The sequence below is a fragment of the Gastrolobium bilobum genome, unplaced genomic scaffold, assembly GCF_033153095.1.
Source record: "Gastrolobium bilobum isolate Gb01-03AN ecotype WA unplaced genomic scaffold, APGP_CSIRO_Gbil_v1 utg17589, whole genome shotgun sequence".
In the NCBI taxonomy this organism is placed as follows: Eukaryota; Viridiplantae; Streptophyta; class Magnoliopsida; order Fabales; family Fabaceae; genus Gastrolobium; species Gastrolobium bilobum.
In genome coordinates, this window is record NW_026895975.1 from 2,856 (window position 1) to 20,986 (window position 18,131).

The 18,131-nt window shown below is 31.0% G+C and overlaps 2 protein-coding genes across 4 annotated transcripts; both read left to right on the plus strand.

Annotated features, from left to right (window-relative positions):
• The first annotated feature begins 2,760 nt into the window (after nt 1–2,760).
• LOC133297070 (probable protein S-acyltransferase 14) lies at nt 2,761–12,895 on the plus strand. Its single transcript, XM_061496135.1, has 7 exons — nt 2,761–3,259; nt 3,694–3,913; nt 4,005–4,096; nt 5,906–6,029; nt 6,104–6,189; nt 6,534–6,599; nt 12,445–12,895. The coding sequence occupies exons 1-7, from the start codon at nt 3,050–3,052 to the stop codon at nt 12,562–12,564; spliced, it is 918 nt and encodes a 305-aa protein (XP_061352119.1). The 5' UTR covers nt 2,761–3,049; the 3' UTR covers nt 12,565–12,895.
• A 1,041-nt stretch (nt 12,896–13,936) lies between these two features.
• Nucleotides 13,937–17,541, plus strand: LOC133297069 (uncharacterized). 3 transcript variants are annotated; one of them, XM_061496132.1, is made up of 7 exons: nt 13,937–14,046; nt 14,306–14,671; nt 14,767–14,927; nt 15,003–15,083; nt 15,421–15,496; nt 15,605–15,685; nt 17,226–17,541. In XM_061496132.1, exons 2-7 carry the CDS (start codon nt 14,320–14,322, stop codon nt 17,375–17,377), a joined length of 903 nt encoding a protein of 300 aa, XP_061352116.1. In that variant the 5' UTR covers nt 13,937–14,046; nt 14,306–14,319; the 3' UTR covers nt 17,378–17,541. The 3 variants fall into 3 exon arrangements, with proteins under 3 accessions (XP_061352116.1, XP_061352118.1, XP_061352117.1); XM_061496134.1 differs by having other exon boundaries at nt 14,306–14,664; nt 14,769–14,927; XM_061496133.1 differs by having other exon boundaries at nt 13,952–14,046; nt 14,311–14,671.
• Nucleotides 17,542–18,131: the final 590 nt, after the last annotated feature.

Sequence of the window (18,131 nt, forward strand, 5' to 3'; positions counted from 1 at the left end):
AGGCTATTCGTGGTCTCTACGAAATTCAAAGTAAACTCATTTTAGTTCTTTTGAGGGACTAATGTGGGTCTTTTTTGAATTTGTGAGGGACTACGATTTCAACTAAATGGGTCCATTTTGAATTCCTTAAGGACCACGAGTAGCCTCTTTATTTGCTAGGAACTAAAATGAGCATCGTGAAATTTGCTGAGGACCAAAAAAGATATTTACTCTAAAAATATTAGATTTTGACACGTTTTGATATTAAATAATATTTTTACTTTAAGTAATATATATTATATTTAAGATTCAATAATGTAACAAAAAAAATAAAATTAAACTTATAATATCCAAACATATGTCGTAAATATTTACTATTATGTTTTTAAATTAAAAATTTCTTATACACTTCAATAAGATTTATTCGATATCTATTTTAATTTTTATTATATCAGTTTGGTAAAATATCGATTAATTTCTTTAAAATATTATAAATATTGAAGTGTGTCAAAATATCAGAAGAAATAAAACACTTTAGAATTTTTGAAATGCCAGTGCCACATAGGTCATGAGAGCACAAACTTATAAGGAGAGAAAAAGGAAATTGGAGAAATAGGAATCAAGAATTATATTCACATGTGAACATCGGTTAAACACAACATTATTTATACCTATATTCCTACAACAACTGATATCAACTAGCTACTAACCATTTGCTAATCCTAACCACATTCCCTAAGCTGTTACTAACAAACTACTAAGTTGGAACTTTCCTCCCTCGTATCGTACCGTAACATCCCCGCTGCCCTAAAAAAGAACCTTTTCTTTGTTAGAAATGTGGATTCCAAATTCAAAATATAAATGAATTGAGTATTACAATTTTTTTTTTTTTGTAAAAGTCTTATTCTTGTTTTTAAATTATCATTTTAAGTAAATTATGATATATGGAATGATAATCAATATATTCAAACAATTTACAATATATAATCTAAGCGCTTGATTTTGCGTTTTTCTTATCTTTGATATCAAACTAAGAGCTTATAAAAACTTTGGAATAAGAAGAACCTTGAATGGATCACATAATATGGTTTTTCCTAGAACAGTTGATATCAACTAACTACTAATCATCTCCTGAACCTAACTGCATTTTATGGAAAAAAATTCCATAAGTCGTTACTAACAAACTACTAATTAAATTGGAGCTGAGATAATTTTATCTCTTATACATACATAAAAGTAAGACTTACTAGGTATAATAAATTAATAATATAACATATTTATTTTCACCTATATAGATTTGATTCAAAATCTTAATATTTAATATGTAAAAGGACTTATTAATTAAACCAACTAACATTTTACTTTAGATGCCACTGGTAATTTATAAACAAATTATACACGCACCAATATTGCCAAAAATTAAAAAAATAAATACTCTACAAAAAAGTTGCGTAAACTTATGGAGAGATGTAAATGGACTTGGTTGGATTAAATTTTGGTCTAAATATGCTAGATCTATAAAAAGTGTTTTGAACCTAACTTAATCTATATTTAAAAAAAAAAAATTGACTTAAACCTATTAAGTGTTTAAATTTATCAAGCCTTTAACAATCATCAAAATTAAAAATATATAAAATATTTTTTATTAATTAAAATTATATAAATAATAATTTTATTTTAATTTAATTGAAATAAATAATATAATATACACCAGCCAATAAATTTATAGGCCAAATTTTATTAAAATAGGCTCATAACATATTTTTTAAATAAATTTTTCTATTACCTAAGTTTATTTTATTTTATTAAATATATTAGGTTAAACCATAAACACCTGATAAGGCGTGTGACTCATTTACATCTCTAAATTCTTGTGCCAAGATAGTTTTTTCAACAAAAGAAAATCCACTCCTCCATCTTCCATTCTGCTATGATGAAATGAAGAATACCCTGTTTTGGTAATTTGAATCCGTCAAATCCTATAGCTCACGCCTTCTAGATTTTTGACCAAGTGAAGCAGCTGTTAGATATTCCATCCCCTTTTATTACTAATTACTACTACGAATAATAATAATGACAATCAACAACTAACTAACTAAGTCCCTGTTTGAATCCTCTTATTTTTAAGTTAGAAGTTATTTATAAGTATAAGTTAGGTCAAACAGATTTTGAAAAAAGCTCTTATAACGAAAAACTCTTTTTTTTATAACGAAGAAAAAGCTGAAAATTAAAAGCTAATAGGAGGAGTTTTTTTTTAAGCTCTTATCTGTTTTTCTTGAATTGTGTGTTTTTTTTTAAATGAAAAGTGATAAAGATAGATAAAGATAATTTTCTTGAAATATGTGCTTTTAATTAATTTTTAATCTAAAATTTTTATGTAATTTTCAAACAGTTTTTAGCTTTTTTTTTTAAGTTCTTTTTTTTAGCTTTAGCTTATAAGTAGCTTTTTAAGCCTTAAAGATAAGAAGATCCAAACAAGCTCTAATTAAATCAATTGTTTTATTTGGTAATAATAATGCCAATCAACAACTAACTAACTAATTAAATCAATTGTTTTATTTGGTAATAATAATAGTATTAGTTAAAACTTAGAAGAACTTCAATAGTAACTACTACTATTGCTTGTATTTTAGCTAAATCACCACCTTAGAACTTGTCAAGTTGTCAAAACCTTCTGTTTGTTCATGTAATAAATTAAAAAAAAAAAAAAAACTTATAGAAGAAAAACAGAGAAAAAATAAATAAAATAAAACCAGCATTTTCATCCCTCTCTATGCTGTGTTTCACTTCCATGTTCTTCTGCACCTTAAAAATCAAAATCCCCCTTTATCAATCCAATTCTCTATAAACCCTATATTTACCAATCCCACAGACCAAAACAAAGAAACCCACGACGCAAGCAACAGTTTTTCTGCTCCGAGGTTGTTCGTGTCAGAGTTTTCACCATGTGTTTTCCTCGAGGAAATTGATGATTTTTTTCTGGGTACTGGGTCGTGTTCCGCTTCTGGGGTTACTGTGAAGATCGAAAAGTAACAAGCTTTGGGGTTAAATCGCAGTGGGTTTCTCGAGTATGCACAGATCTGGAGCCACGATGGCTTGGAACGTGTTCAAGTTCTGCACAGCTCTGCGAGGACTGGGTTCGATCATGATACTATTGGTTCTTGGTGTCGTTGGTGTTACTTACTATGCTGTTGTTTTGACTAATTATGTCCCTGCTTTGTACGCTGGAGGGCTTGATTCTCTTATTGCCTTGGCGGTGTTGATCGTGTTTCATTGTTTGGTGAGCTTCCAGAGCTGTTTTTTTTTTTTAATTTTCCTTTTTTTGTTAGTGTTTTGGATGTTGAATGTTTTTGAACTTTTATGATAATTCAGGGTAAGATGTATGTCAATTTATGGGAATTTAGCTTTGCTGCAAACCACTGTCACTTAGGGATCATGATCCTTTATTTGGTTTATATGATGATCTAGAGTGTATTGTTTTGATGATGATATTGAAAAGTGAGTTTTCTGGGTTTCAGTTGGAACATAATGTCTGTTTCCTTATAAGATTTCAATAACTGGCCATTCATTTAACTTCAGCCGTTTGTCAGATTCTGAAATGCGGTATAGATATGTTCAGCTTCTTAGTTAGTTCAATAGATTAATGAGTTGTCGTTTCTTTAGTGTATGAATGAAATGGTATGATAATTTGGGATTTTTCTCATGATTATGCAGTTGGTTATGCTATTGTGGAGTTACTTTTCTGTTGTTTTTACCGATCCGGGGAGTGTACCTCCAAACTGGAGACCTGCAATTGATGAGGAGAGAGGAGAGGCTGATCCGTTAGTTGGGTCAGAATTCGGTAACGTGCAGTCTGATCCTTCCAATCAACGGATCCGGTACTGTCGGAAGTGCAATCAACTCAAGCCGCCTCGATGCCATCATTGTTCTGTTTGTGAGTTTTGGCACGCAAATATTTACATTTTTGTGTTGCCACGTTGAGAACAAGTCAGCATAAGTTTGATCTTTTTTGGTTTGATAACCAGGTGGTCGATGTGTGCTGAAGATGGACCACCATTGTGTGTGGGTTGTTAACTGTGTTGGGGCTCTAAATTACAAGTATTTCCTTCTTTTCTTGGTATGTACACCTTAGCTGGAGTTACTATTTTATTATCTAGTTATTACTCACATGAAGTGCTATTATTTCTGATTTGCAATGAATGTATTTGATGTCTCTGACTCATTTTAGAGCTGTGCTGATAATACTGTGATGTCCACTATTTTATATTACTTGCTGGGTTCTATTATTTTTAAGCTAGAAAGTAGAAGCACATTATAGATTACTTACTTCTACCGTGGTTTAAAATTTTCTTTTCTGTTGTGTATTAAATATAGCCAATTAGCCATGCTATTGAAATTTGCAATGCAGATCAAGCTTTTTTTTTTTTTCTAGAGTTGGATGGATGCTCTTATTTTGAACTGTCGTAGTGATATTCATGCGCAATGGTGTTACACTAATAGTGGTGGATTGAAAGTGGAGCTTAATTATGACAATGCAGAGTGGGTAACCTTAAAAGGAGACTGTTGTTGCTAATTGGATGCATCATGGCTTAGGATAAGCATGCTGTTAGAATAACTGAGCAACCAGAAATTGCAGTTTTATAATCTCACTGTTGTTGTCTATACAGCTAGTCAGCAATTTTCTTTGTGGAGCTAATGTAAATAAGTAATCCTAATTGTGATATTGCTTTGTTTCTTCTGATTTGTCACCTCAGCTGCAATAGTGGATGATGTACTTTTCATCATAGTTATCAATAGTGCGCAATAGCGCTCTATAATGGCGTAATGTCGTGTAGCGGACCCCTCCTGCAATTTTGCCAAAATTGTGGAAAATAGTGGGCTATAGCGCAGCTACTTCAAAGGAAAGGCAAAATACCCTCTTTGCCCCTTTGTGTGCATTATCCAGCAGCAATTTACGGGGCAAAATCAAACTTTCCACCCCCTTTAACCTGATGTATGTTATCGTTATGACCATCTTCTCACAAAAACCTGTTGAGCTCTCTCTCGTCTGGTAACTGATTGCTCTCTCTCTCTCTCTCTCTGGTTTGTTCCGGCAAGACTACCACTCGCTGGTGGTGTTTTGGTCTCTACACTCTCCTGATTCCACAAGAACACCTCAATTTCCACTTTGTTCCTCTGTTCTAGTCACTGCCTTTGTTCCTCTATTTTGAAAGAGACAATATTTAGTGCCTTCTTTTTATGTTTTTTGAATTTTGTTGTTATTGACTTTTGATTGTTAATTATGAATGACCTTAGTTTTGGGTAATTTTTTTTATTTTTGAGCATTTATGTATGTGTAGTATAATTTAGTAAAGCATTTATGTAGATTTCACTGTAGCAGTTATACCCTGACCCGCTATTCCACTATAGTGATTTTGTGGTCGGCCGCTGCGTGATGCTATCCAAAATTGATAATTGTTATTTTTATAAGTTTAAGGAGGTGAGAAAAAATAATTTCTTCTTTCTAAAGAAATAAAGAACGTAGTTTTTTTTTTTTTTGGTAAGGTAATTTTTTTTAAGTGATCACGAGATTGAACCTCACCGCCCCCATTTTCTTGTATATTTTTGTTTTTTAAGTCTAATCCCAATGGATAGATTAATATGAATTTCATTGTAGGTCCTAGCATCATGTGCTTGGCATTTTACCAATGACATGTGCTAAGGCTAACTAATCAGTAATTTTTTTCGGCATTTTTACTTTTATAAGATGTTATGCTGTGATTGTTTTACATTTCATTAGTGTGAGGTGTATGATTTGGCATCTAGTAAGTCTTTATATTTTTCCGATTACTATAACATTGATAATTGTAAACTTGTTTATTTATTTATGGCTGCCAATACAACATACTTACCTTGGTTAATATTATTTGATTAAATCTTAGTGCAGTTCTACACTTTTCTTGAGACCACTCTTGTGACTGCATCCCTGCTGCCGCATTTCATAGCATTCTTTAGTGATGGAGAAATTCCTGGAACGCCTGGCTCTCTTGCTACAACTTTTCTTGCTTTTGGTAGGGTCTTGGAACACAGTTCTAGCTGTTGGTTTCATCCGTCAATTTCTATAACAATGTTGGATTACCTGCAGTTTTGAACCTGGCCTTCGCACTGAGTGTCTTGGGATTTCTTATCATGCACATATCATTGGTGGCTGGTAATACAACCACTATTGAGGTAAACTTTCGCATAAAAATAAGCTCGAGAACTTTTCTCTTTTGTGTTGATTTTGCTCCATTTATTTGGGAAAGTAGATCCCTTATACTTCTTCTGACTTTCACCTAAAGAAACTGTTCTTCTCTTCATTGAATGACAGTATTTAGTTGCATTTTAATTGATAAATATTTTGTGATACATGAACTGTACCCTCTGGTGCAGAGGTAAATGCTTTGTGCTAGTGTGTGTGGTGAAAATATTACGGTATTCTTCCATATAATACTTTCGTATGCTTTTCCTTGTTGTACGAAGGATGGCTTATATGAAGTGGGTACTGATTGAAATTTGTTCCTTGTTGTGAGCAGGCATACGAGAAGAAAACTACTCCAAAGTGGCGTTATGACCTTGGTCGTCGAAGGAATTTTGAACAGGTCTGTGCATGTCGTATTATACGCACATTGTTTTAGATCACTTTCTTTTTATATGTTCATTTTATTGGTTCACTGATGACTATAAGGGGACATGACCTTCTGTAACACCCCTAAATTTCTAACAATTTTCACAACAATAAAATATTCCTATAATAGAGAAAATTTTAAAAAAATAACATTTAACTATTTATTAAGATCTTATATCTATTGCGGAAGCTAATCTAAATCTAATTTGGGGAAATGTTACCGCCGCTAGGGGTGTTAACGAGCCGAGCTTTGGTCTTAACGGGCCGAGCTTGTGTTCAAATGTATCAGACTGGTCTTAGCATGTTACCTGTTACGAATATAATATCAGCCTGTGGCCTTGTTCATTTACAAAAAATAAAAGTCTGGTTTAGCCTGTTAGCCTGTTTTAAAAATATAAAACAACAAAAATTTATCCAAACAAAATATACAATCAACAGCACTAGTAATTTCATAAATATTCATAAATTTAATGTATATCCAAATAGCATAATATAAAATAAAATCATTCAAAAAGTATGTTTAATTAATAAAATGGGATGAAATGAATTGAGAAGAGAGAGAGGGCTATCACAAGTAGTATAAAAAATAAAAAAAAAAATAAAAAAATAATATATTAGGCAAGCCTGAGAGGCTCTAAGGCCGAGCTTTTGAATTGGAGCCTGAGGCCTTTTTATTAAACGAGTTTTTATACAAGTCCAAGCCTGGGTTTAACAATCAATTTTAGACATGTAAGCTCAGGTCTTCACGAGCCGAGCCAAAGGCCCCTGGCTCGTTTAGCACCCCTAACCGCCGCACCTGTACAGGGACAAGTGCCAGGCTCTTTATTACATTCAAAATATGTTTTATATATAAAATTTAGGATTAGCTAAAAATCTCTGAGTAATTATCCTCACTATCCACTGCTAGCCCGATTCCTTGCAACCTGATTTACTGAAAATCTGCTCACCCCGCAGCCGCAGGATCATTGCAGTCAAACAAACACAAAAGTCGGCAGAGCTGGTAATCCAAATCCGATATACAAAAATAAATAAATAAATAAAACTCATAATAATCCAATAAAATAATATAACTCAAAAATTCAAATCAAATATCAACTTGTTATTAATTATATTAATCTTTATTTAATCCATTAGTGTATTTAGTAAGGGTAATTATCAACTAACATATTCAGCACAACATTAATCATAATATTACATAAATGGTAATATTCATAATTCAATGACATTCATCATAATCAAATCAAATAACATTTCATTATTAATCATGTTTAAGTTCATTGTACTTAGTGGGACCGGGAAATAACCCTGTTGCCAGTCTACCCCGTGACCCGGGAAATAACCATTGTTGCCAGCCACGTATCATCAAAATTGGCCATCATCAAAATATCAAATCTTAATGTGCACACCTCTTCCCAAAGTTGCTACTAGTATCCCGGAAAATAACCACTGTTGCCAGATACCACTTTGGGAAGAACAGAAACATCATTGTCACATCAAATAAATATCAAAGGCATAAAGCCCAAAGGTTCTGTTCATCACTTTGGGAGGTACCATCCTAAAGCTATCCTCCCACTATTAATTTATTTCAATCACACACAATCAATCCAATCATGTAACAATTCTCATAATTGGAAATTTTCCTCAAGTAGTTTTTATAATTTTCACATCATTTTAAAGAGGCAAGAGTATAATTTCCAAATTCAATTATCCAAGAATATCATAATTTCCAAATCCATCAGGATAGCATAATTCAACTATCCAACATCTATCAGAGTAAAACCCAAATCCAATCATCATATAAATTATTCATTACACATCGTCCAATCATCATTACACATAATCCTCGATCATCATATCAATTATCCATTACACATAATCCAATCATCATATCAATTATTCAATTATTTCAAGGTATCGATAATATTTTCCACAATTATTCAATAAAATTCATATCGCACATAATCAATTACCCAATCATATCATAATTTTTCAAATCATAATTCAAATATCATATCATAATTCAAACATTTATTACAATAAAGCTCTAATCAGATCAATATTGATATCAATCATTATAGTTATTCAAGGATATCATAATTTAAATAATTCAATTATTCCTATTTATTATCGTTAAAGGGTTAATTTATAAATAAATTTAATTCAATTATTCATACCAAAATAATAATTTATCCTATTAATTTCTAAAGTTAAAAGAAAAAGAATTAATGTAAATACCCTAAAGGTTACATATAACATATGAAAACATCCTAAAATTTCCTAAGGATTAGGATTACATATATCAAAATTCATATCAATATAACCTATGACTCTTTAGGGATTAGGATTACCTTGTCTCCGTTTTTGCTAACTTCTAGAAAAGAATAATTTAGGGCAGAGAACTGGTTGGTAACCAAAAGAAAATAAAATAAAAAACTTTTGAGTAAGAAGAGAGAGAGTAATAGAGGATAAATGTTGAAGAGTGAATTGATTTGGTTAGGCTAGACCTCTATTTATAGTTGAAGTTTTGGGCTCTGATATGAGTTTCGTGCATTTATTTTCTTATTCTTCATTGATGTATCTAGCTCAGATTTTGGCTTTATACACTATTTTATTCTTAATTTCTTTATGGCTCAGAATACAACTAACTTATTTGCTAACTCAAGGCTGACTTATGATTGACTCATCATATCTAATCAAATTACCAATCAAACATTACTAATCAAACATTAATACATAAATCATCAATCAATTAATAAATCAATTAATCATAATTTATCATCTAATATATATATATATATATATATATTTATATATATATACATATATTTATATATATATACATATTAATATTATTTTATTATAAATAATCTAGAGTATTACAAAGTATCAAAATTATTTTCCAATAGCACTCATATCCCACATATATCGCACACAATTATTTTATCAAAATTTATATTATAATTTGTTATCTATAACCATAAAACATATATATATATATTATTACTACTAAGTTATAATTTATTATTATTATTATTAATTTATTATTATTATAAATTACTATTATTTTTCTTGGGTATTACACGTTCAATTAAGAATTTTGGAAAATGACTAAGCTTGCATCTTTGGGAAACAAAACTCAGTATATATTCTTATCCTATTGCTATTCAAGATGTCAGAATTTGAAGATTATCTATCCTATATAATTCAAACAGAAAATACTTGCTGAAGATGTCCTATATATATTAGTTGCAGAAGGTAGTTTTAAATTTGAAAGCTAATTTAGGCTCCAAAGTGTCCAACACATGATCGTGCCTTCTGAATTATTGACCAATACATGATCGAGCCATTTGAATTATTGAAAGACAATGATATCTCTATCTAGCATGAATTAGTTTCAACATATTCTTTTGCCACCATGTTTTCCCCATGTGTTAATTACAATCTAGCTAGTGTAAACTGTAAACTAATACTGTAAACAAAATTTCATTCAGATTCTTAGCCCAACCTCTTTCAAAGTATAATGCTTTGAGCAATGGCTTTTTTTTTTTTTGGGTAAACTTAAGGGAGCAATGACTTAACTTCATGTGATATGTGTTGGTTTTTCAAAAAATGAATACAAATATTCACTTATGTGTGTTGATGTTTGCAAAGGAACTAGATATTATTGCCATATTGTAGATATTCTGATGAAGGTATGACTTTTATATTACATTTCTGTGAACAAAAATAGAAAATATTTTAATCTAATCTTGTTTACACTTTCCAAGGAAGTGTAGACGCTTAAAATATTTATTTATGTCAGCAGTATATTGGAGCCTAGTCTGTATCCTATAATTTTTGTACTAATACGAGTGGGATATGTTGTGCTTACAATTAGTTTTGTAAATATGATATGAATAATTGTATAATTATTATAGTTTCGTATTTCCCTTTTATTAGACAGATTATGATAGGACAAATTATAGGGAAGATATGTTATAGATTGCTTTGTATTTTTTCCCTTAGAATCAACTCTATAATAGGAAAACAATTATTCTCTGTAGTTTTATTTTGTAAATATCTGTGCATGAACATTCATGGAATAATATTAAGTATTTTTCCATTCAACCATGAGCAATGCCAGCTTTTGATAATTAAGGAGCACTTTGACACCCCCGAGAATTGGTTTAGAACTGTTTAAGATAAACTAGTTATATAATTGTTATTTTTTAAATAGTTTTGATTTATCCTTAGTTTGTGGCTTAAATCAATTCTAAAATCATATACAAATTTAAAATTAAATTTATGGGTGAGGATCATTTTGCACCCGTATAAGTTACACTTTCATTCTTGGTTGTTGATCTTATTTATATCTAATGATTCTAATTTATTAGATGTGTGTGCCATTAATGGCTATGATTTGGTATAAAACTTCTTCTTACACCATTGTAGGAATAACCTACCCCATAAATATATATTGAGAGAGAAAGTTGACAGCGAAAGCTTTAATTTAAATTTTAAGAGAAAGTAAAAGATAATGTAAAAAATAAAACAAAAATATAGAAGAAAAATAGGAGTCATTGATAACAATATAATACAATAAAACCAATTTTACATTTTTTTTTTTCTGAACTACTTTTAGCTTGAAAATGAATTGATCAGATAAGAACTAGTTTTTAATGCTTACCAAACACCTGGAATTTAAAAAGTCAGGCCCCATATGACCTAATCTTCTAGTTTTTTGAGTTTGGCAAATACAGCCTTAATGTCTGTTTTAATATTTTTTTAGGATTTTTGCTAGGAACGAGTAGTAGTAATGCTTACATTTTAAACTCAGATGCTCGTATTAGGAATTGTGTTTCTAACTTAGAATTTGGTTGTTATTCTTATATTAATCTTAAATTATACCTTAATCACGTCCTATGAATAATATTAAGTGATATAAAAATATAAAAGCATTCATTTGTGTTAATTTAGTAACTTAAGTTTTTAGAATAGTTGGTTCTTGATATTCTAAATGAATGTTAAATTTCAAGCAAGGTTTGGTAAGTCTGTGCATATTTTTATTGAGATATATAAAATCATTAAAAAAACCCTCACCCACAAGCTTAAGGTTTTAGGTTGAATTGATTATTTTCATGGTATCAGAGCTTCAGTGATCACAAGGTTACGAGTTCGATCCTCACTGCCCCTACTTTTAGGTGGAATTAAGAAAAAACACAAAGTAGACCAAAAAAGTGGGCTTGTGCCATATCTACGCCGTGAGGGAGTGTGTTAGAGAAATATAAAATAATTAATTTAGCCTCACCCAATATCTTAAGGTTTTGGATTGAAATGACGCTTATTAAAGCTTATATTCACTCTTCAAACCTAGTAGACTCTTGTATGTAGAGGCATGTTAAAGATATAAAAATATAAAACCATTAATGTACCAGTTACCTAACAATTCAAGTTTTGGGGGGACTGGGATCTTCTCTCGTTCTTGAATAAGTATAATATGGTTTTGTTTGGGAGAGGAATACATAATTTTTAAAAAATATAATTAGTGGATCCTATAACCTATTATTATAGGTCATTGCATGATGAAATTTATATATCTCTCTCCAATAGGACCATATCATGTTATTCAGGAGCAGGAAAGGATCCGAACCGTGTTTGGAATAGTTGTTCATGGCAAATAAATGTGTTTGTAGACCTTGTGAATTGTGATATTTTTCGTTTTTATTCTCTGGGGTATCTACATGGTTGATGGGATGCTCTAATTGACTAATTCTGTTATTATTATTGAATAATATAGGATCTACAAGTTAACATTATGATTTATGTTGTTTTGATATCAGGTATTTGGGATGGACAAGAAATACTGGTTCATCCCTGCATATTCAGAAGAAGATATAAGAAGGATGCCAGCTCTACAAGGTCTTGAATATCCATCAAAACCTGACTTTGATTCCCAATAATTCTAAAAGCTAATATATTTACATCATGTAACAAAAGACATGGACACTCCACAATCCTCTACTTTCACTCTCTAACAGAATCTAGCCTTGGTACCTCCTCATCTCCACAGACAATTAGTATCATTTTTTTTTTAAAAAAAAAGAAAAGAAAAGAAAATGTTATTTCATGGTGCTTGTGTCAAGTTGAAATGAAGGTAGCAATGTTGGGCAGGGTGGTGTGATGGTTTGACGGGCTAATGTTATGAACTGTTCGTCAAGCAATGCAGTTTTCTTACTTTCTTGTATTATTTATTTTTGATTAAACTAGCAATTCAGTGCTTATGAATTTATTCTCCGCTTACAGTTTATTTTATGAATTTAATTAATGCTTGTGAGTTAGTCCCTAAATTTATGAAATTTGTATTAACATAGTCCTGAAAAGAATTAAGATGATACTAGTTATTTGAGGGATAACTCATACACATAATTAAACATATACTTAAATTTAAGGTCTAAAGTAAAAGTAGAGAAAATTTTAAGATTAAGTTGCTGATTTACTAATTTAATTTTTCATTTTTATCTTCTGGTGAAGCATTGGTATTATAAATGACAGTTGATTGCAGATTTAATATCAATTTATTGCTCTGCATTCTACATGTCATTTACCAATTTGTAAGCTTTCTGAAGCAAAATCTCTCTCTCTCTCTCCCCCAGTGTAACGCCTTCTGTTTTATTATTTTAACCGAAAGGAATCAAAAACTGATTTTTTTTATTTTTATTTTTTACGATCCAAGAAATTGGCTCTATTTAAATCAGAGCCATAGTCACACAGTTTCAAGTTTCAACAACTCGATTTTGTGGATTTACTCTGATCCTGAGCCTTACATAAACAAACCTTATGCTTTTGTTATAGAGTTTAACGATGTTATAGAAGATAAAATTATCTTCTATATATATATATAGAAATATGCGGGATTTATATTTCTTTTTATCTCTATTCTTTTCATATGATCCCACATATTTATATATATTTATATATATGAGAGCTCCTACATTGTTATATACCGTTTTTAATTTGGGCCTTGTTTCCTTACTTTCAAAAAAAAAATTGTCTTAGTAGAGTACTACGTAGTCAGAAAATTATGGTCATTAATAGAGTACTAATTTAATTTTTATTTTTTTAAATATCATGTGGTATTAAAAAGTGGCATCGTGTTCAAATCAAATACCATGTTACGACTTATGACTTATGAGGGACCTCGTAATAAAATTTTGAATCGGATTAGGAAAAAGAGAGAAATAGAGCGAGCGCCAGAAGGTTCTAGCTTTTGTGAAACGAATGGAAGTAAAATCCACGTGTCGTTCCCTCCGTGTCGTGTCTCTACCATATAAATTGGTCCCGTTTGTTTTGTTTCAAACTACGAATCAAGCTTAGAATGTTCTGTTCGTTCTGGGCTTCTGGCTTCTTCTCTCCCTCAATTAAAATCTCATCCTATTCGTGAGGTAACTTAATCCTATTATTTAATTCTTCTGTGCGTTCGAAACATTCACAATTGCATTAATTGTTATGTCATATGTAACAATTTTTTTTGCTACATGCTTCTCAAGTCTATATGTAACAATTATTTCTTTGTGACAATTTTTCTTAATGCTTATTTTCCCAAACTTATTTTGTAGTGTGGATTTTTTTTAATGTATATGTTTAGTGGTATAGTCTGAAACTCTGAATTGCAAATTTTATATGATTTTTTCCTTTGTGAAGATTAGATAAGGAATATGAAGAAGAGTAGAGAAGTTCGAGATGATATTTTTGAATCAAGTGGGCATGGAGATTTTGGTGGCTTTGGATTCCATACAAGTATGATGCCAACTCTTTTTGGAGGCAGGGATCCATTTGATGATCCTTTTTTCACTGACCCATTTGGTAGCATGTTTGGTTCAAGTTCTGCATCTAGAGCAATGCAGAAGACAAATAGAGAAAAAGGAATAGTTATAGAAGAATTATGCTCTGATGATGAGGGGATCCATAATTTCCCTGAAACTGAAGACGAGGAGGATTTTGATCACAAAAATTCTAGATCAACCATGGAACCATCTGTTGAGCATCCAGATGATGATGATGTTAATGGTAATATACTGATTTCTGTTATTGTTTTATTGTTCTATAAGGTCTTTCGCTTAACTTGTTTTACTAATTTATATACTTCTTTGTGTGAAATCTAGAGGAGAGGAAGAACAGTGATGTAAATTATAAGAATGACCATTACACCTTTGAACCCACAAAGACTCGAAATTTTTCTTTTCAGACTAGCAGAGTAACATATGGTGGTATAGATGGTGCATATTATAGTTCTACTAGAAACAGAAGGATAGGGGCTGATGGGGTATGTAACTTCCTCTTACTATATCAATTGTTGTGAGGATTATTTTTTGGCTCTAATGTTATCTTTGTGAATCAGGCTGTAATAGAGGAAAACAAAGAAGCCGACTCGATAACAGGCCAGGCAGCACATAGGATCACCAGAGGAATCCATGACAAGGTGTGTATATCTGATTTATCTAAGAATGCACTCCTCTAGTAACTAGTATCATAATGTTAGAATTAGACAAAATAAGTGTCATCAAATGTATTACGTATGCAGTAAACTTCAAGGAGGCTAATAATTGTTATGATGTTGGCTTTCTTAAACAAAACCTTCTATTATAAAAAAGGGAAAAGTTGTTGTCCTTTTTTGTTTTGCCATTGGTACAATCAATATGTGGTGCTTGCTTTCTGCTCAGGCTTTTGTCCTCTTGTGTAACTTCTGTATTAGTATAGAAAGAAAATGAAGAATTTGTTTTAAATATAGAAATTAAGCTTTTGTATCATGTATGTAGGGTCATTCAGTTTTGAGGAAGCTTGACTCAGATGGTAAGGTTGATACCACGCAGACACTGCACAATCTTAATGAAGGTTAGTTCCTGCTATCTTCTTTGGTTATTTGTTTGACAATTTAAAGAATGGTAAAAAAAAAAATTGCTTTCAATATTTGATGTACTTATTTGTTTTTGAATATTTCAGATGAGCTTGCAGGCTTTGAGGAAGCATGGAAAGGAAATAATATGGGGAAGTTGCCTGGATATGATGTGCATAAGAACAAGGGTAAGCTTTCTTTATTCTGTTTGAGTCATTAATGTATCCTGCCTGACCTGTACTCAAGTCAAGTTTTTTTTACTTGAAATTTACGTTTAAGAGTCTTGGGGCAACTTAGGAAATTTTTTGAGAAATTTCTGGTTTGTGAACATGAGAAAATTATGCTTTTCGTATTGCTATGTGCTTATTTGTTGTTATTATTTATATGGTTTAATCTGTGGCTGGAATCATGATGCAAAATAATTTGAACCTAATCTTGATTGCAAATTGTCAATCTGTGCAGAGCGGGTATTTATTTGATGAGCTTGTATATAGAAGTTATCATATAGTTTTTCTGTATAAAAAAAAAAAATATGACCTTTCATAATTGCATGACCTTGATTTGATGGGATGGAAGTAATCTTTGTATGCAGCCTTGCCTTTGCGTAATTGCAAAGAGGCTAGATCCTGGATTCGAACCCATGAAACTTCAATAATGAAAAAGCAGCTTTACCACCGCTCCGATTCGCTCTCTTAATAGTTTTTCTGTATAAGGCAAATTATTTACAGGGCATTTTAGAATGATTCTCAGGATGAAATTTCTATTGCAATATTCCTATTTACAAGTGATGTTTAATTTCAAATTTCATAATGAAATAATTGTACTTATGTTCCACCTCCCCCTCCCCCCCTCCTCTTTTACACACAAAATAAATAAATAAATAAATAAATGCCCTCCCACCCAATGAGAAAATAATAAAGGTTGCACAAGGACAAAAAAGATGTTTCTCTTCTTTGGTTAATTGCATTAAAAATTTCAATACTCTCCACACTATGCTGCTGGATTGTTTTAAATAAACGTAATGTTTTGCCAAAGCAAACTTTTCTATGTTATTTTTTATATTTTTAATGTACAATTTATTTGATCTCCGTTACAACTAGTAAAATGTATGTTGAGTTTATTACGTCATGAACTAAACATACCTCTTCTTGGCAGATGTTTATGTTGATTTTATATCATACTTCAAACATTTTACAGTTGCGATGTTTCCTTTTTTTAATTACTTTTTGTGCCAAAACATTGTATGGATGGTTCCTGCAACTGCTCGATTCATCTTGTCTGTAGTTGTGAGACATATATCACGCTACTTGTGTGCTACTTATATAATGGACTTAGATGTTCAATGCTGTTGGCATCTAACTACGTAGATTGAGATTCAAGCAGCAGGGACTGACATAGGAATGTAAGTATATAAACATGATTCTACAATTGAGCGAGTGGTGCATAGCATTCTTAACTAGTCCCATGCTTTATGTTCTTGCCTAGTTTTCTTTTTCTTTCCACATTTAACTTGGCTACTAATCTTGTATGAGTAAACATATAGCCTATACATGGGGCGTGCTTCTGTGTACTGATTGATGATAGACAACATAGATCTGTTTCCATGGTTGTTTAAGTTGTCTGTCAATGTTCCAACATATGTTAAACCATTGTTTCTTCAGGACTGTTTTTTAACATGAACTCATTAATTTAAATATTCCCTGAATTTAAAACATGACTATGTTGTAGGTTCTGGCTGTGGTAATCAGAACAGAAACCAGGTTTGGCCAATTGCATCTTTGGAGCAAGCTAGAAGAGCTAGAGGATTTGCATCAAATTATGAAACAGGAACCAATTCCGAGGGGAGAACAAAGAAAGTGGTTAGAATCAATATTGAGTGAAGCATGAGACATGGTAGTTGGATTTGGTTGTTGATCGTCTTCAATTATTTGTCAATGCAGAATGTGGTTTTTGCTCGGGTGTTTTAGTTAGCAATATAAAAGCTTGGGCTTGTACAATAAGAGCGTATTATTTGTTTGATGGTATAATAAAAGTTGACATTTGGAGAATACTCCTTTCATTTTAAAATTATTGTCATTTTAGAAGTTTCAAATTTTGTCATTTCATTTTATGTTTGTATTTTAGTATTTCGATTAAATAGAAGGGAAAACTTCAAAAAAAATATTGTGTAACTTTCTTCATAATCATTTACCATTTCCTTAAAATTTTAAATCATTTATCCTCCTGACTTAAAGTTTTTTTATCATTTAGCTCCTTAAGTGAGAATAAAGAAATTTTAAATGAGGGGGTAAGTGATAAAAAAAATCTAAATAAAGTTGTAAATGATTTAAAAAGTTTGTGAGGGGGTAAGTGATAATTCAAAAAATTTATAGGAACATTTGTGAAATTTTCCCTAAATAGAATGAAAGAGCGGTGAGTAAAGTATTTTTAAAAATGTAATTTTTTTTTTTTAAATAAATAGCTCGATGTAACACTTCAACTATTTTTAACAGAATGTGCCTAGGTTCTTTTGCTGATATTTCCAAAAGAAAGAAAGGATATTGAATGTGTCTATCAAGAAAAAAAAAATAAGAAAGGATATTGAATGTGTCTATCAAGAAAAAAAAAAAAGAAACGATATTGAATGTAAGTGCC